The sequence below is a fragment of the Ambystoma mexicanum genome, chromosome 8 (genome assembly GCF_040938575.1).
Source record: "Ambystoma mexicanum isolate Mex_15411 chromosome 8, UKY_AmexF1_1, whole genome shotgun sequence".
NCBI classification, from domain to species: domain Eukaryota; kingdom Metazoa; phylum Chordata; class Amphibia; order Caudata; family Ambystomatidae; genus Ambystoma; species Ambystoma mexicanum.
The window spans coordinates 1,218,832,734-1,218,852,932 of record NC_090929.1 but is presented as its reverse complement, the minus strand read 5'-3'; the positions used below and the strand labels follow the sequence as shown (position 1 = coordinate 1,218,852,932).

At 50.8% G+C, this 20,199-nt stretch overlaps 1 protein-coding gene across 3 annotated transcripts in view; it reads left to right on the top strand.

Annotated features, from left to right (window-relative positions):
- KIF20B (kinesin family member 20B) overlaps positions 1-20,199 on the top strand; it is a 2,369,321-nt gene that overhangs the window by 1,295,521 nt on the left and 1,053,601 nt on the right. For all 3 annotated transcript variants that reach the window (XM_069611316.1, XM_069611317.1, XM_069611318.1), the window contains exon 19: positions 13,226-13,379. In XM_069611316.1, the coding sequence (XP_069467417.1) occupies positions 13,226-13,379 (154 nt within the window). The remainder of the gene's footprint in view (positions 1-13,225; positions 13,380-20,199) is intronic.

Below are 20,199 nucleotides of genomic sequence, written 5' to 3'. Positions count from 1 at the left end.
TCTTCTTTTTCAGCCCCCTTTTTAGGGCCTCAACGGAAGGGTTGATCTATGCTACATCTCACCCTTTCATCCATCCATTATGTTTTTCCCACAGGTAACTTAATCTGTCAAATAACCCGTAATCTCCTATATTTCTATAGGCCTGCATCACACCCACCCTAATTGTGTCATTAGCTAGTTTCATCAAGTTCTCATAACTGATTAATAACTTGTACTCCACTCTTACAACAATTCTCATTACATTGAATTCCAAAGCTAGGTATTCAACAGATAACGATTTTGGCATTCTGAACAGTATGCGTTTGATTTTGGCTTGTAGGGCCAATTCTCTGCCCAATTTAGACCCATATACTTCTATCCCATATATCATAAAAGGGACAATCTTGGCCGTGTACGAAAGTAAGCTGGTCTTTATGGAGTACCCGCCTTGGGTGCCGATAAAATGACTTATCGCAGGTCATAACTTCATGCACTTAGCTTTGGTTTCTTCCCATGGTATTGTCCACTTGAGTTTGTCAAGGTTGCCTGATATTTATAGAAGGCTACAACCTCAACTGTTTTCTGGTCCAATGTCCAAATCTTTCAATTAGATTTTTTAATCTTAGTTTTACCTAGAAAGGCGACAATTTTAGTTTTGGCTATGTTAATTTGGAGCCCATTATCTTTCGCATAAAGGCCCAAAATGTCCAATTTATCCTAAAGAGCCGTTGGTGTATAATCAAGTAATCCGCTTAGCCGAGCCCATCGATTTTTAGCCCACCTATTTTGACTTTACAATATCTTTATAGGTTCAAACGCCCTTGCCAGATCAGCCAGCTACAGATAAAACACGGTAGCAGCTAAGATGCAACCCTGTTTAACCCAGCAGTAGCTCACTTACTCACCCTTCCCCATCCAGTTTGACTCGCACCAAGGTTACAGAGTATAGCAGCTTTATCATAGACACAACAGGCCGGGAGGAATCCTTCATGCAACAAGTTTGTTCCACAGACGATTCCTCATTGTGTCAAATGTGGCACTGAAGTCTATGAAAGCGCCATAAACTGGGAGTTGGCGACGATCCCAAGCATATTCGATGGAAGAAACCAGAACCAAAAGGTTGAGAGAGGTACTAGATCTTGCTCTGAAACCTGTCTGATTTGGGGTAAGGATCTTATAATCACAGATCCACTGATTAAATTCTTTGAGTAACACTTAAGCAAATATCTTCGCGGGTATATATAACATGGCTAGCATGCAGTAATTCAAGGGGTCATTCCAGCATCCCTTTCTATGAATTGGGAGTATAATACTTTCTTTTCATGAGTTAGAAACATTCCCACATTTGCCGATACATGTAAAGAGTATGTAAAGCGCTAGCCCACGTCCTGGCAGATAGTCGTAAGAGGCGTTGCACGTGCCATCCTGGCCAATGTCCCGCATGGTGGGAAGCCACATGAACATGTTGGTGATTTCGGTTACTGTTGATTTGCATGATCATTTCTCTGTATCCATAGTATGCAGTTCATCTACAGGGACGGCAGCAGCCAAGGTGTTTCGAATGTGGTACTCCCAACTCTCATCACTAACACTATTAATGGGCAGATTTTTGTTAGCAGTGCCTTTCATAACAGACCAGATGCCTCTGCTATTATTAAATCTCGCATGATTTGCCAACCGTATCCAGACCTCGTGTTGCCTTATTGTTTCTTAACCATCTGCGATAGGTGGTCTTGATCTGGGAGGGAAGCTCATCAGCCGGCAGACAATCCTCCTTGGCTTTTAATAAATCTGCAATGTCTAGTCTCAATCTCTTTTTAGCAGCTTGAATTAGGTGATCATACTTGGATTTGTGGCAATTTCCCTAGTTCCCTCGTTCACTTGCGCTCTTGTAGCAGCGTTTGTTGGGGGTGGCATCCTTTATTACTTAACCACTCTGGTCAAATCAAGTAGTACCTCTTGATCCAAATCACCTCGAGCACGCCATTTCTCCATCAATTGCGGGAGACCAGCATCGACAATAGCTCTGGCTTTTTTCTAGTTTTGTCGGATTCCTTCACTATTGGCTACCTGGGTGTGCTGCTTCCCTGGGACAGTCCGTCTAAACTGCGCCCAACTCCTCCCATCGCCTCTTGTGGACTGCAATTTCCACAGTCTTCCCCGGGCCCTTTAGCCCTGACCCTTTTTCAGCCTCAATTCCTGTCACAGCCGTGACCGCACTGGGGAGGATTGTTCTGATTCCCTGCTTTATCAAGTAAGTTAAGGTCGACACATGCTTTGGGGAGGGTTCTCTGGTCTCCTGTAGAAGGTTGTTGTGCTCTGATATATGCAGCTCTTGCGACTACTACTCAGCTTGTCTAGGCAGGTGTTTGTTCTCCCCTTTGGATTTTGAATGGAAATGCTTTATCCATTTTTATTTGGGTAAGCAGTCCGGGTCTTTTTTCGGTTGGGCGAAGTACATTGTGCTACCAGCAAGAAAAGAGAGCTTGCCTTGACGGCTGCCGATAAGCATTTGGCCCAGGAATGAGTTAATAGTCTGTGCTGTGTGCAGGCCGGGAACCTTTCAGCTTCCCTTTCTCCAGCATGGGGTCTGGCATGGATTCACATGCTCATGAATATTCCCCGTCGTCAGGCTGGGAATCCTCGGTAAAGAAAAAAACCAGTATCAGTTTCGATTCCGATCGGTTTTTTGTAGTAGTAACCAATCACTGGTCTCTGCGTCATACTGACCACAGCCAATGACTGCCCTCTACCTAAGCCCCGCCTCTGGCAGCCATCTTCAGATTTTTACCGCACGTTCAAGTGTTGGGATCCTCGTGCTATTGCTCTCGAGCGTTGGTGCTATTTTTTCACATTTTTTCTCAAAAACTTCATTTTTTCGGTCAAAAAGAGCCTCAAGCTCCACCGACTCTTCATCCGATCAACGGGGACCCGTGTCAGATTCGTCTACGCCCCTCAAGGGTGAAGATTTCGTCGAGCTACGCTTTTGGAGGACTCCAGAAGTTTCTCAGGCCCATCTCGGACATGGCCCAGGAGAAGGGAAGCTCGACGCCCGGAAAGCTGTTCAGGGTCTGCCCTGGATGCCAGCTGCAGAATGTCTTTAAGGAGGACGAACACTCCTTTTGTCTTTACTGCCTACATGAGGACAAGATGCACGTGGAGAAGGACTGTGAGTTTTGCGGCAACATGTCGGAGCGGACCATGAAGGACCGCCATCAACGTCTCGCCAACTGGCTGGAAGGGAAGAGCCCTTCGGGCGAGAAGAAGAGAAAGAAACCCGAGCGGTCTTCTAAGACCTTTGAGGACGCCCCGGCGACGGGGGTCCAACACAAGGCCAAGCACCGCGAGTCCGCTGGCACCGGGAGCGCCGAACGGTCGGGCTCTACGGGCGCCAGGCAGGGCGCATCCTCCCCGGCACCATCAACCACGAGCCAATGCTCTGGTTCGGGTAAGAGGAAGGCCGAGCACCCGGCAAAGCTCCTGGAGAGGCCCCGGTCGAGCTCGAAGGCCCCATCGGAGGCGGAGCGAGGCAGTGCCCCCCCCCCCCCCAAGGTGAAGGCTGTGAGCGCACCTAGTGTGGTGAAAGCCTTAATCCATCCGGCCAAGGCCTCTATCGAGACAGTCGCGGCGGCCCTGGCTCAGCCTGTGGAGGCTACACCAGTGGTGGCGACCTCGGGGCTCAGAGTCTCCCTGCCACCGCAGAGGGAGTCCTCTTTTATGCCCATCGACAGGTCCCCCGTGAAACTCCCGGCGGAGAAGAAAAAGGGGGGGCAGGAGGTCGTCGTGGATTCGGCCTCAACCTCTGAGGAAGAGCTGATCGAGGTCTTAAGCCACGGCGTTGGCGTGGAAGAAGACCAGCCCGTCGGGAGGGATCCCGACGCAGGAGACGACGATATCGTCGGGGGTGCCGACGGGTCCCCTGATCGCCCGTCGGACTCCCCTCTACCAGCGCCGCAAGACAACTCGGCGGCCATTTTGTTGGCTATACATCCTTATGCTCGGAGATAAGGACGAGATTGCCGTTACCACCAGCGGAGGAACCACTCACGTCGGGGGACCCGGAGCCAGGCCCTTCTGGGAGCCCTCCCCCTAAGAAAAGAAGGATCCACCCTCCCCCTCCTTTTCAGCCGTCGCGCCCCGTTCAGCCCTCCTCCCCGTCCACGACTCGTGGGGATGATACGGGGACGGACACGGCCGCGACGGGTACGGACGACAAGGATTACGATGAGGATCTGCCGTCGTCACCTCCCACCCGGGCGTCCCCGCCCGACGAGATTGGATCGTTTCACTCCATGATCGCCAGGGCATCCGAGCTCTTCCAGCTCTGCCCGTAGGAGAAGAAGGAAGGTTTCCTTTATCAACGGCGCGAGGCCAAGAGGAAGACGGTCCTCGCCGTGCCACTACTGGATGATATTTGGGATGAGGGCCTCGCCCTCCTCAAGAGCCCATCCACGACGCCGGCTAGAAGGGATCGGTACCAGAAGAAGTTCCGGGTCCCGGACGCGGCCCCCTTGTGCCTCCGGGCACAGCCGACCCCGGACTCTGTCGTCTCCACGGCGGCCAGGAAGAAAGCGGGGGGGGGGTGCGGCCTCCACATCGACTTCCCCGCCGGGCGGCGAGGGAAAGAAATTGGATACGATGGGGCGCAGGGTCATCTCGTCTGCAGCGACGACGATTAAGGCGGCCAACGCCTTGGCTATCGTAGCCCGCTACGACAGGGATCTGTGGTACAAACTGGCCCCCCTGCTGGACTTCCTACCGGACGACAAGAGGGCGGATGCCCTAGAGATCTTGCAGGAAGGTGAGGTGGCGTCGGACCACGCCATCACGATTGCGACGGACATCGCCGACACCGGATTTCGCCAGTTGGGCAACAGCGTGTGCCTTAGGCGGCGTGGATGGCTCAAGGCTACTGACTTCCGTCAAGACGTGCAGACCAGAGTCCTGGACATGCCGTTCGATGGAAACAACCTGTTTGGGAAAACAGTGGACGATTCCCTTCAAGCCATCAAAGCGGAGACGGCCCAGGCTCTCGGGGTTCTCCAGCAACGGCGGCCACCCTTTCGGAGCGGTGGAGGCAAGGGCGCCTCCAAAGGTTCCGGCGGCAGGTTTTCCACCGAACGTCAAGCGGCCCTCTCGTCGTCGCAGGAAGCTTACAGGGGACGAGGCAAGTCAGGCGGACCCCGCCGTCGTCGCCAAGGAGGTCAGGGCGGCAAAGCCTCGTCGAAGCAGGACTGAACCGGCCGTGGGGTCGGGCCCCCACCGAAGCACCCTGGTGGGAGGCCGGCTGGCGAGCTTCGTCAGCGTGTGGGAGTCCATCTCCACCGACCGTTGGGTGCTGGACGCCCTAGCCCAGGGCTACGTGCTCGAGTTTCAAAGAAGGTGCCCGCGCGTCCCCCCTGTGGCCAGGAAAGAACTTCACGTCCCTCAACTTCTCTTAGAGGTCAAGGCGATGCTCAGGAAGGGCGCCATCGAACTCGTCCCAAAGAGGCTTCGGGGCTCCGGAGTTTACTCAAGATACTTCCTCGTGAAGAAGAAGACCGGAGGATGGCGCCCCATCCTGGACCTACGACGACTGAACAAATTCATCAAGGCACCGAAGTTCCGGATGGTCACCCTCCAACACGTCCTGGGTCAGCTGGAGGAGGGCGATTTCTTGTCGTTGGATTTGGAGGATGCCTACTTCCATATTCCCATCCTAAAGGGACACCGAAAGTTTCTCAGGTTCGTGGTCCAAGGGCGTCACTATCAGTTCAGAGCCCTTCCCTTCGGACTACGGTCGGCACCCATGGTATTCACCAAGTGCCTCGCTCCGGTGGCGGTGCAGCTGCGCCGAGAGGGGATCCACGTCTACCCCTACCTGGACGACTGGCTCATCCGAGCCAAGACGAGGGAGCTCGCCGTGGAGCACACGGCAAGGACCGTCCAACTTCTCACGGACCTGGGATTCTCCGTAAACTACGCCAAGTCCCACATGGTGCCCGCGCAAGACGCACTGTTTCTGGGAGCGAAGCTCGACAGTGTCCCTTCTGGCCTCCCTGTCGGAGGAAAGGACGAGGGCCATTCTGGGCAAGGTGCAGCGGATGTTGGTTGCGGACGCGGGCAAGGTGAGGTCCATCAAGTCCCTCCTCGGAATGATGTCTACTTGCATCTACCTCATCCCCCTGTGCAGGCTCCGGATGCGCCCATTGCAGGAGTTCCTGGACGCGCGCTGGATCCAGACGACGGGCAGCTTCGAGGAAAGGATCACACTCGACGAGAGTTTCCGACGAGCGATCCGGTGGTGGGGCACCCGCGCGCATCTGACGGCGGGCATGGACTTCCAGACCCCAGGCCACCAGGAGACAGTGACCACGGATGCCTCCCTGGAAGGGTGGGGAGCGCACACCGAAAATCTGCACGCGAGAGGCCTTTGGCTCCCGACGGAGAAGTCCCTCCATATCAACGTCCTGGAGCTCCGTGCAGTGTTTTGGGCCCTCAGGTCCTTCCTTCCGTCCCTCAAAGGCAAGGTGGTGAGGATCTTCACCGACAACACCACCACCATGTTTTACATCAGGAAACAGGGCGGAACCAGGTCCCCAGCCCTGTCCAAGGAGGCGCAGGACCTGTGGCATTGGGCCGTCGCCCAAAGGATGTTTCTGGTGCCGTTTCATCTGGCAGGGATAAAAAACGCCATTGCCGACTCACTCAGCAGGGAGCTGTGCTCGTGCCACGAGTGGGAACTACGACAGGGTCTAGTGGACCGCCTCTTCCGACGGTGGGACACACCCCAGATCGATCTGTTCGCGACAGCGACGAACTCTCAAGTGCCGGAGGTTCGCCAGCAGGTTTCCCCAGGCGAGCAGCATGGGCGATGCTTTCTCGTTCCCCTGGGAGGGCCTGTTCCTATACGCGTTCCCTCCATTGCCATTGCTGATCCGGCTTATCAGCCAGCTCAAGAGGTCACGGTGCAGGATGATCCTCGTCGCACCTGCGTGGCCGAGGCAGATATGGTTCCCGGACCTTCTGACTTGTCAGCGTCCCCGTCAATCAAGCTACCAGTGGACGCGGATCTGCTCTCCAGGGATGGAGGCGCCATCCTCCACCACGACCCGAAGTCGCTGAACTTGCAGGCCTGGCTCCTGCAGCGTTAGAGTTTGGAGGATACGACATTCCGGCCGACTGCAGAGAGGTTCTTGCAAAGGCCAGGGCGTCCTCGACTCTTAAATGCTACGGACACAAATGGAGGAGGTTCTCTGTCTGGTGCGACGCACAGAAGATTAACCCTCTACGGATTACGGCTCCCCAAGTACTGCCGTACCTACTGACGCTGGCCAAAGCTGGACTGGCGCACGCGTCCATCAAGTTCATCTTGCTGCGATCTCCCGATACACCAGAACCACGGGGCGGACGTCCTTGTGGTCTCATCGTCTGGTGAAAGAGTTCTCGAAAGGACTGTTCAGATCGTTCCCGCCGGTGAAGGCTCCGGCCCCGGCGTGGGAGCTCAACGTGGTGCTGACCAAGCTCATGGGACCTCCGTTCGAGCCTCTGCACTCGGCCCCGTTGAAGTTCTTGTCGTGGAAAACAGCGTTTCTTGTGGCCATCACCTCCGCACGACGGGTGGGAGAGATCCAGGCCCTTTCCTGCAAGGCCCCGTACTTGACTTTTCACGACACGAGGGTAGTGCTCAGGACGCACCCCTCCTTCATGCCCAAGGTGCCGTCGGACTTCCACCTCAACGAACCCTTGGTGTTGCCTGTTTTCTTCCCGTCGCCGGCTGAGAGGACTTTGCACTTGCTGGATGTGGCTAGAGCGCTGAAGTTCTACGTGGACCGCACAGTGTTTTCGGAAGACGTCACAACTCTTTGTGAACTTTGGACCTGTCAATCGGGGGAAGGCTCTCTCGAAGGCTTCCATTTTCAGATGGCTCTCCGGCTGTATCATGTACTGTCATCGGTTGGCAAACTGACCGCTGCCTGGCCGTCCGAGAGCCCATTCCACCAGAGCGATCGCAGCTACCACGGCGTTCCGATCTGGTGTGCCCATGCTGGACATCTGCAGGGCTGCTACGTGGAGGTCGACGCACACCTTCACGAAGTTCTACTGCGTCGATCGGGATTCCAGGGAGGAGTCCAGGGTCGGCCAAGCAGTGCTGCGCAACCTGTTCGCCTAAGGTGAGCCTGGTGAGGAGGTAAGATTTGCTTAATGTTGAGTTTGATGTAATAATTAATGTTGAGCCTTTGCCACCTCCCGTGGTTGTGCATGTGTGTACTGCTATGTATTCTTTATTCATGAGCATGTGAATCCATGCCAGACCCCATGCTGGAGAAGGAACAAGTTACTTACCTGTAACTGTTGTTCTCCAGCATGGGTCTGGCATGGATTCACATGCGAACCCTCCCGCCTACCCCTCTGCGGCTCTTCACTTGGTCATACTGCCACTTCACGTGCTTCCAAATCTGAAGATGGCTGCCAGAGGCGGGGCTTAGGTAGAGGGCAGTCATTGGCTGTGGTCAGTATGACGCAGAGACCAGTGATTGGTTACTACTACGAAAGACAGATCAGAATCGAAACTGATACTGGTTTTTTTCTTTACCGAGGATTCCCAGCCTGACGACGGGGAATATTCATGAGCATGTTAATCCATGCCAGACCCATGCTGGAGAACAACAGTTACAGGTAAGTAACTTGTTCCATACCACCTCTGGAGTCCATGATCCCCTTGACAGGTTCAAACCCATAGTGCTGTTGCAGAAAATATGCTCTCTGGAAGACCTTTTGGGGTAGCCCTGTCTTGGGATTTGAAAGGACTCTTAAGGCAGAACATATAATACACAGAGCCACACTTCTGTCAGTCTTTGGATTAAGTCTGGCTGGGAGAAGAAGAGTGCAAATTCGAAGTAATCAAGCCAAAAGATGAGCAACACTCCAACTCGTGCAAAAAAAGAAAATGAAATTCGGTCTCGTCTGCCTTTTTGTTAACGGTATTACTCTTCAGGAATGTGGCAGGAAGCACAAAATTTAGTTCTTGCAGTTTTTTTTCTTGAAGTCAGTGACTAGTATTTGTGCTGTGAACAAGCAAACTTTTAGAAGGGCAGATTTATTGGGCTTCACAATAGGGTAGTTGGGACAAGTCTGCGATTCTGTTCCCTAACCTCCAGTTTGCCCTCTTCTGTCTGGATGGTTTAGAAATACTCTTAAGAGCTCCCTTGTTTCATTCTAGTTGACCATGTATATAACATGTCACATAATCCACTGATTATGTACTCTCAGTGAGCATGAAAATAATATTGCAATGGCTGGATGTGTCCATTTTAGTTTTGGAGTGGATAGTGGTGGGATATTATGTTCATGTTTCTGTCTAGTAAATTGGTCCATGTGCATGCTAAGCATATATACAGTATCTACTCGTACGTGCCATCCCCTTTCCTCCAGCCTTATGGGTGCCCATGGGGACAGTACTGGAACCTTTGGTGGTGAAAAATTGAGCTTCCCCTTTAAATTTAGTACAGTATGCAGGGGCGAGGCCATGGGCACGGGAATGCCTCAGAGACCTCTCCCTCCAGCGCCTCACCAAAGTCTTTCTTTTTTTCGCACGGATGTGTCGGACCTGGCAGCTAGGCGCAGAGACTTTCCGCTTTCAGCGTGTTCCCTGTTCTTTGTTTTTTTAATATTTTTTACCTCCCTTTGGTGACTTGCCTCCTCCATCGCATGTGAGCTGCCGGAAGCATCACGAGATGCGCGTCCTGCAATAGCCTGTTCCCGGCCTCAGACCTACATGCGCTCAGTCTTGAGTGCCTGGGGCCCGACCACCGCTGGGATGTATGCGTGGCCTACAGCTCTTTCGGTCATCGAGCCTTGAAGTATCGTCTTGCCCGCTGGTGTGAGATCTTCCATTTTTCTCCTCCAAGCCGTCTGAAAGATTTACTCACCAGGAGCCCACATCAAGACAAGGTATGTCCTTTGTTTAGCAAGCAAGGCCTCTCAGCATGAAGACTCCTTCCCGGGGATTTCCACTGGGAAGGGGACCTTTTTGATTCTGGTTCTGGCAGACCCAAGGCTGTTAAGGATAACGGCTCCTAGGCCGAGGGGTCCAGGGCCTCTTCTGGGCAGCCCGCGGTGGGACGATCCAGTTTGCCCTCGTCTGCCCCTGCGGGCACATGATTTTTGTGTTCTACCTCCAAGAGCCAGTTTGAACTATAATCCAAAATGACTACCGGCTCCATAGCTGATGGCGTCAGCGGCCTGAGGTCTCTCAGCCTACCAGAGCCATCTCCTAGGTCAATGCTCTTGCTTCAGGGTTTGGGGGCCCTTCCATGTCTGAGTCAGCACGTGGTGCGGGGGCGACATTGCACGAGGCCCAAAGATTGCGGACAAGTGCACGTCAGAGGCTGGCATCCATCTTGGGTTCGGGGCCTATCCCGGGTCCTTTGCTCACAGAGCGGGCCCTGCAAGAAGGTTTCAGTTCCCTTCCCTCAGGAAGCAGCGGCGCACCCTATGGTACAGGCAGATGGTCTCCGCAGGGTTACATCTACCCCTCGCAGCCCTACGGCTACATGCCCCAGGCTCCTAGACCTTTTGATCAGGAAAGGAGGCCCAGGGCAGCGGAGAGCTGTGCCGCTTGTGATCCAGCGGCAGGCAAGGATTGCTTCTTTGAGTGCTTCTTCCTCCTCATGCGCGCTCCTCAAGGACACAGTCAACAAGGTTATCCCACAAGTTGTGCCTGCTAGGCCTCTGCTCTGGACCCTCCTCCGGTCCCTCTGGTGTTGCCAGTGCTGCAGCCTGTTCCTCCTCCGGTTCAGGCTCTGCCGTTAGTTCACAGCCCTCCTCCTGTATAACCAATTCCTCCCGTCCCGTCCCCCCCCCCCCCATTCGCCTGTGGATACCCAGCCACCTTTGGGTACAGATCGGGGGTCATCCCAGGACCCAGACTCCCCCTCCAGCTCCCCTGCATCAGATGGGTGCCCGGCTCTTTTTTACGGGAGAACCTCTCTTTTGGTTATGCAGGCGGTGGAGCGGGTTCCTCAGTCAAACAGGGGCTCTGGCTTCTACTCCAGGATGTTTTGCAGTACCCAAGAACCACCAGGCTGACCTGAGGTTAGTCCTGGACCTGTCATTCCCCCAACTACCTTTACAGCTCAAACACTTCAAGATGATTACTCCAGTGCACATAGCAGTCTCTATGTGTAGGGGACTGGATGTGTTCCCTAGACCTTAAGGATACATACCTTCATGTCACCATCTACGAGCCGCATCAGACATTTCTGTGGTTCACGATGGTTGTCCAGGCGAAGGTACTGCTTTTCGGCCTCAATTTGGCCACTCGTGTGCTCACAAAGCTAATTAATGCTGTGGCTAGTGGTCTCCGCCTGGAAGGCCATCACTTGTACCCATATCTGGACAATTGGTTGAGGGCCAGCTCCCCCGAGGGGTTGGTGCACGCCTGTCAATGGCTGGTGGATGTTCTTCACCAGCTGGGGTTCTCCCTCAACCAGCGGCAGTCGCAGCTAACTCCCGCCCAGGACCTGGTGTTCCTTGGAGTTCGCTGGGACACAGCTGTGAAGCGGGTGTTCCCAAAGCCTGAGAGGGTCCTGTTCCTCCGTAGGGTGATGGGGCACCCTTGGGCCAATTGGTCCGCCTCGCCATGTTGGTTGCAGCACCTTCTGGACCTGATGGCATCTTACGTGTTCACGGTTCAGCATGCCTGCCTCAAGATGAGGCCTATCCGGCTCCACCTGGCGTCCAGTTGGGACAAAGAAACGGGGTTGCAGTCGGACAGGATTCCTGCTCCCTGGACGATATACTGGCTGGCTTTTTCCACACATCTGGCTCTTTCCGGCTTTCAGATCGATGCTGCACTTATCTGTCGGCCATTAGGGCCTACAAGAATTCCCCGTAGCATGTTTTTTCAGCAACCAACAAGGTGGTTAAGGCCCACCTCCAGGGGTTGTCCAGGCCCTTTCCTCCGGTACATAGGCTGCATCCGGTCTGGCACCTAAATGCGGTTCTTGCAGCGCAAGCCCTTCAAGCCGTTGGCCTCGGTGGACATCCGGCTAGTGACACTGAAGGCCTGCTATTGGTGGCGCTCACTTTGGCACACAGGGTCCGCGAGCTGCAGACTGTCGTCATGCGAGCCCTTCACTACGTTTCCTAACAACATTATCTTGCACACTCATCCAAATCTCTTGCCCAAGGTGGTGTCCTCATTGATATGATATATTATTGTATTTTTCATTCGAATCAGGGAATCTTCCTGTCTGTTCTTTTCGACCCCCGTAGTCTGAGGCCGAAAGGACTTTGCATTCCTTGGAACTCAAGAGTACTCCAGTTCTTTCCCTCTCCCCCTCCCTCTCCCCATGCCCCTCTCCTCCTTCCCCTCTCCCTCTCCTCCTCCCCCTCTCCCTCTCCTCCTCCCCCTCTCCCTCTCGACCTCCCCCTCTCCCTCTCCCCTTCCCCTCTCCCTCTACCCTTCCCCTCTCCCTCCCTATAAATCCTTCAGGAAGTAGGAGGCGTTATTCATCACTTTTGGGAGCACGTCTTCTGGCACCCAGGTTTCCAAAGCTTATTGCCCGATGAATGGTTCAGGCCATTTTCGTGGCGTATTCGGCCATGGGCAAGCTGGTTCTCGCAGGGATTCATGCCCCTGCAGTTAGAGCTAAAGCCAAGGCGGTTACCTTTCAAGACATGGTTCTTGGGATGGCATCACAGGGCGCTACTTGGGCAACGCCGTCTGTCTTCTGTAAGCACTATTCACTGGATAACTCCAGGTGGGATAGTTCTTAAGAACCTGTTTGCTTCTTAAGTATGAAGCAGGTTTTCACTGCTCCACCCTATCATCTTGTTCAGTGGAATCGCCCACAAGGATGGAGGAAAGGGGACGGGACGTATGAGTAACGTTACTCACTGTACTCTAGCCACCCACCTTCCCCCGCTGCAAGGGGCTAAGATATTCAGCATAGCCAGGTATTAAAGCGTCCAAGGTGTTTAAAAGGGACTGAGCTGAGGGCTGGGAAGGCAGGGTTTCGGGGGCGTTCCCACGCCCGGGGCCACGCGATATAATACATTTAAAGGGGAAGCTCAATGTTTCGCTGCCAAAGGTTCTGGTACCGTCCCAATATTGAGGAACCCCCACAAGTATGGCGGAAAGGGGACGGAGTACTCTAGTCACTAAAGTGAGTACATTTAATTTCACCTCTATTTCTGGGATGTTTGGGAAAATACAATTTCTTGATTTGCTCACTTGCATAGCTGTTTTTGTGTATCCTAGGATAAGGCAATAAAAGATATGAAAGGAGAAATGCTGGGCATTGGCTCTGCTGGGATAGAAGCTGTCCAGTCGTGTGTCTCCATTGAAACGTCAGCAAGAAGAAAGAGAGCGATCGAAAATCCCATTGTTGAGGAACAGCCACCTGCAAAGAAAGGTACCCTTTATGTACCCGCTGGGCACCGATACTTCACAAGTGTGGTTAGTGTGCCCCTGCAAAGGCCTCATGTTACAACCCGCAGACTTCGCCAAATCAGAAGAAGCAAGGTTACTATGAACACTGTAAAAAGGAAATAGTGCAACAACTGTTTTATTTTTTAGCTGTCTTTCAGTTGTTTTAAACTGTCTTGTTGATTTATAATAAACGTTTACTTTGGGGCACATTGCTTCCCTCTTTGCTGCTTGTAGTTTGTTTAGCATTTTCTAGCTTGTGCTGCTGTGCTGTGGGAAGTCTATCGCTATTTAGATGCATGCTTGCTAGGTGGTTTTATCTCTTTGGTTGTGGGCTTTTAAAATAGATGCATGCTTACTGAAAAGCAGTACCAACCGCGAGTTAGGGAGACTGCCTGCTTTATCAATAATTACTGAAGTAGTTCAGGCAATACTAACCCACGCATAATCATGTCCTCCATTGGGGGAAGACAGTTTATAAAGACGTTTTTACAAAATGAAAACTGCTCTGTCCTGTAGTACTTTGTACTTAAATTGTTCCCCTTTCTGTGTTAGTTCATGTAACTAATGTTGCTTGTGGCTTTTTTTCGACTGCCCCTCTTAAATCTCCAATATATTTTTTTTTCTCTGAACAAATGATCACAAGGAATATAGCAAAAATACTTGTTAAACCTGTTTTACCATTTATTAGTTAGAAATCATAATTTTTAGGTATTTGTATTAAGGTTAATTTAACAGATTGATTTAAAATGATCACCCTATTTAAACTTAGGCGACAGATTCCTTCCTTTAGCCTCAAGTGCTTGAAGAATCTCCCTCGGGCTTGAAGAGGGGCTATTTGCTGACTTCAAATCTTTCTTCAGGCGCACTAGCTGGCCTGAGCAGTAAAGCATGAATGCTTCGGAATACTGCATTACTGGTATTTACAAATGTGATGTAATGGGTACTTCCTTGACTTGTCGCTTAAGAGTTTTAGCCTCTTCAATGTTGCAGCCTGTATGACCACTGTCCAATATTAATCAACTGAGCATTCGTTCTCCATGGAATGCTTCCGTGCTTGTGAAGACTCTGGTAAAGCCCCATTTTGTTTGATTTGCCTTGCCATGAGTATCTTTGAAAGCCACTTGCTCAAATATTTTCTCGTGTTTGATAGTTTTGCAGATAATTCTGCATCCTACGGTTTTGTGGGCTTGGAAGGGTTTGATTTTTTTTATGAAACAAATGTTTCCACTGTTGACTGTAAGTATTATATGCGTTATAGTTACTGATTGAATTGACATCTTGCAGATTTTATAGTCTTCCCAGAGAGCTTGATGTCACCAGACATGTCCTAGGAGCGGATATGCTGTCTAGTGTGAAATGGTGAGCCTCGGGACCACCTTCTGATTTAAAGCTCAAACTGTTGACCTTGATGTGATCTGCAAATTAGAAGCTGAAAATTACCATTTTGCTTGTGAGGGGATAGCCAGCAATTTTTTTTGTTTTTGTTCAGCACCTACCACGATCGACCCACTCCTTCCTGGTGCATTCCCATTTGAGCACATCACACAGATTCCATTGATAGAGGAATGGGTTCAATTAGAAGCAAGATTAATTTTGAGATGTTGCATGAACTGGCTTTATTGGGGTAACATATTGAATTTAGATGGATTGAGAGCGGGCAGCTTCTAGCACGAAGAACAGCACTGAGGTGGGCAAATAATGCACTTGGACTGATCCTTGAAGGCGAGACATTTGCTCCTCTATGTACTTGGGGGTGGACTATGTGCTGCATTTGGACTGTTTAGTGGTGGGCAGTGGATCACCCTTAATGCATCGTGGGGGTGGGCTCTTCTCTTTGCACTTGCACGGTTTGATTGGGGACATTACATTGCAGTTGGATGGATTTGAGAGTGGGCAGCGTATTCACTAAGATGGAGTTGCAGGTGACCGCCTTTATATAGCGCTTGGAAGGGTTGGGTAGATAAAAAGGTTGTTTGCAAGCACGTAAAAAAAACTTGGAAAAAAAAACCTTTCGGAACCACGACTAAAGACCCAATCCCCTACCATGTTTGACATTTCTCTCCCCCCCCCCCCCGCCCTCCTCCCCCTCCCGTTCCTAGCACGATGACTCTGCGGATTCCGCTGTAGTTTCAGGATTACACATGCCACATCCGGGCCTTTTCCGGATGGCAGGCATGGAAATGGGACTGTGGAGACTAAGGCATTGCTCAATATGGTTTCCAGTTGTGGTGTGTATGCAAAAACTGCGGCAGAAGGTATTTTTGTACAGAGAAATGCAGAAGGCTGTGGTTGAAGTGTGCAAGTTAAGTGGCAGGCATCCTGTTATGCATGCAATGTGTGTATGATATGATATAAGGTATGATATGGCACTTAGTCAAGTCCGTGAGGGCGACCAAACCACGGTTTTGCAGCTGCCCGGGGTGCTGCACCAAGCAAAGTCTGAGGGTGAACAAGTTACGGTTTCTAGGCTATTGTAGAATGTCCTCCACTACATGTATTACAGGTGTTAGCAGAAGACCGTTTTCACAGTTAAGTGGGGTCGTGAAGGTAACCACCTAAATATAGTTGGAGGTATGCAGAATACACCCATCACAAGTTTGTAACCCAGATATTTCAGAATTAAGCCAAATTTGGAAATTCTAGGCTTTCACTTGATTATAAGCAATTTTTTTTCCACTCAACCCGCACTGATGGAATTAACCAAAGGTGCAGCCTCACTCTGCACTCCTCCGCTTTCACATAGTACTCTGACACTGCACAACACCGCTGCCATAAGAACGTAGCTATCTTTCACAACAAAGAAATCGAACTGTAGCTGTACACCTAATGGATTTTCCTCTTACACATGCACACCATGCTTATTTCCACAACGTACCTATCTCCAACTATACACATACCAATTAGACATGGGTGGCTAGTAGGGACTCAGCCAAGCCCTTATAACCTTTAATGACCATGCACACACACGAATACTAGCACCTAAACGCCAGAGCTCTTGGGGACCTGAATTGGCCTTGAACGTGTTAAAAAAACAAAGGTTCAAATTCGCACTATGTGCTTTATTGGCGCAATATTCTATATAACAGTGTTGCAAACTACTGTTGGTATGGCTTTCTTCTTGCCTCAGAAAAGCCTTTAGTCTTCAGCTAGCCACGGAATCCACAATTAGCACTGTGGTTATTATGCAAGTCTTTCGGGGAGTTCTGTGTTTCACACTTGGATCTGCTTCTTCATTTAAAGTTTATGAAATCTAGGTCTGCCTCTGCAAACTAGATTAGAGCACAGATAAGACCGGCAGTGAGATGGGGCAAGTTTGTAGGCAGTATGTATGTAGTAAGGGTTGAATGCATGTGTATTTCAAATTCCAGGCCTATTTCGAATATCCCCTGCAAAGCATCTGGAATTGGTGGTAAAACAGTTGCAAATTCCCATATGAAAAGAGTCCTCTTCTAGACTGGATGCAAGCAGGATTATGACCCTGTATGTGAATGGAAATCTGTAGTTGGCTCCATGCAGGATACCTTGAGACAGCAGGCTGCTATTACTAGCCTCTTTAAGTACTTTGGAAACTGTCTGCCGTCATGTTCTGCTCTCTTGCATACCTGAGTGGATTTTGTGACCAGTCCCTCGAATGGTTCATATATTTAGTCTGATCACCATCATTCAATTCATACTTTTTCATATCCCCCACACGGCACGTGCAGGATGCCACAGCCATGTGCGTTGCTGCCCCGAGGCTTTATTCTTAGTTAAATATCTTTGTTGAAACAAGTTGAGTACCATTAAGTTGTGTAGTTACTACAACTTGGACAGCACTCCGAAGTGGGAAGAATTCAATATAAAACAATCAATAATATTTTGTTATTATTCTTTTAGCTAGATTTGTATCTGTTAACTTCAAAGTTGTATATACTATGCTGATATGCAGCTAACCTTCAAACTGCACCCCGACCCACAAACAATTCCTCACACTATTTCAGAGTTCCCTCTAGAAGTCGATCAGTGAATGAGTCAAAATAGAGTAAAACTAAACCCAAGAACAGATGTTAGTGGTAGAATACATGTAGGTGTCTGCCCAAAATAATTTCTGGCCAGATCAGTTAGGGCTTAAATCTGAATCTACCTTGGAGTGAAAAACTTTGGGTATTTAGCAACCAGGTATTGTTGTCCCACAGGTTTCTGTCCGTCACATGCGGGCCCTGCAGACCCACCGCCAGTGGCACCTTCATCTTTAGTTCCTCGAGGGTCCAGGCAGCTATAACACTTGTTATATTTCACATCTCACCTCAATGCATTAAGTATTTTCCTGGGCCTCTCAAAATGCCCCACTCACTGCTTTCGGAAGGTTCAAAATGCTGCTGCCTGCTAGCTCCTTTGGCATAGTTGCTTTGGTAACATTATACTGGCCTTGTGCCAGCTCCAGTAGCCTGCTGAGAACTGCCAAATAGTTTATCTAATTTTCAGATTTTCCTTTCTTACACATTGTATTAACTGCCTCTCTGGCAGTTGTTCATTCTCTGTGCTTGCAGCAGGTGTTTGGAACTCCCGGTGTCTCGAATCCAAGATTTGTGCAAGAACACACATTAAAATGGATTTTGTCCTCCAAAGTATTCCTCATCTTTGACATATGATGTCCAGCTTTGGCTGCTTCTGAAAATATTTCGGCAGAGGGCATTCTGCGTAGATCTCCTTCGGAGGCCTCCATCAAGTGTTAAGTCATTGAATGTTATAAGTAGCACGCACGGTGCCCGTTGGCCTCAGTTCCGTTTTTCTACAAACATGTTTGCTTTGTGAAACTCAGCGCGCCTTGTACTTGTGAAAGTATTTGCTGTTGGTTATTCGAATATGTCTTCGTCTTCTACTCTGACGACTCCTCGGTCCGGATTCAAGACATGCCGGGACTGTGGCTCCAAGATGTCCATCACGGACCTGCATCGGGTGTCTTTGGTTCCTCGGTGAGAGCCTCGACATGGATACGTGCGACAAGTGTCAGTCAATGACAGGAAAGGCCTTGAGGGAACGAAACGAGAAGCTCAAGGTAGGCAAGATGCCCAAGCCCCATAAGTCCCGACCTGCTGGGCCTTCGACTGATGAGTCGAGGGGCGACTCTCCTCGGAAGAAGAGTGCCAAACGCTATAGGTCTAGGAGTTGTTCCTGTCACTCTTTGTTGAAGCGTTTGAGGAGAAGGCCCTGCTGGTCGCCTTCCTCAGCGTCTTCGTAAGGCGACACCCCGCAGAGGGTGAAATGCCCATCCAAAAAGTCGACGCCGGCAGAATGGGAAACTTTCCGTGTGGAGATGCTTACAATCTTTGATAAACCGGGCCAAGCTCTGACCACGCCTTCTATGGAACCGGCAAGGAGTGGTCTAGGCCGGATACTCTCGAGCCGGAGTAAATGGCGTGATCCACATCGGGAGCCCTTGTTCAGACAAAAGCTATGCCCCTCTACCGAAAAAGGATTTCTTTTAAGTCCCTCACTTTGATTTTTGAGGAGGAGCGTTCGGATGAGGATGATGCCCCTTTTGGTCTCCAGTTTGGGACCTCTAATGTGCCTGACTGCCTCATTTTAGAGGAGAGTAGGATGCAGGATTTCTGTGATACTTTGCATAATTCAAGTGGTATAAACACTTCTCCTAAGCTGGAGTTCGGCAAGCCAGACCCAGGGGAGCACGCCGACGCCTCTTACAGACAACGTACGTCTAGAGTTGTTTAGTATTTGGGCTGGTCTACACCTCCTGTGTGTTATGATCAGGATGATCTAACAGACATTTTGGACAAGGGTCCACTGACGGATCCAGTGTTACCTTTTCATGTGGCTCTGCAAAAAAGGGTGGCCAGGAATTGGGGAAACCCCAGAAACTAATCTGGCAGTTAACAAGTCTCTTACAAGAAAATACTGCCCCTCCAGTAGCAACCCCAGCTACTTGTCAACTCACCCCACTCCTGAGAGTCTGGTGGTCCAGGCATCCCCGGCTACCTTGAAACAGGCAGCGCACCCTACCATCCCTCCTGATAGGGACGATAAGCAGGTGAATGGATGGGCGTGTAAGGCATTTTTGGCATGGAGTATGGCGTTGAAGTCGCCGAACTCCACTTGTGCCTTGGCAACATTTTCGTACACTCTGTGGGAGTGCATCTCTATGGCAGCAGTGTATATTCCTGAAGGAGAAGAATGGGGCGTCTTCCTGGCTATTAAGGACAGCAAGGAAGCCCTATGCCAGTCCCTTCAGTCTGGGTTGGATTCTGCAGATAGCATCAGCAGGTCCATGGCTACGAGCACCATGAAACGCAGGTTTTCATGGGTGCGAAGGTCGGGTTTTGCACCAGATGTGCAGGCTAGACTTCTTAAAATGCCATTTCTCATATTTTTGGCAGCAAGGCTGACGAGAGCCTTGAGAAGTTGCAGAACTCTAAAGCGGTGGCCAAGTCTTTAGGCGCCGCTGTTCGGCAACCTCAGCCTTTTCGTCCTAGCAAACCGCCTTGGCGGGATGGATCTTTTCGCTACTACTCCTCATTTGGAAGGGCGAGAGGAATGCCAGTCAAAGAGGCCAACGTAAATGTCCTTGTGGTGGACAAGGTAGAGGTGCCAAGCCAGCTCTAGCAGTAGCCTCTTTGCCATCGGCCTCTGCTACAACCGCTTCAAAACTGCTCTGAGGGCTTGAGCCACAGCTCGCCGATCGGGGGGCATACTGTCTCAGCAGATTGAAGAATGGTGAGACATTTCTTCAGATGCTTGGGCTCTGGAAACAATAGCCCATGGTTACTGCCTTGCTTTTCTAAAAAAAAAAGCCTTGGACCAATCCA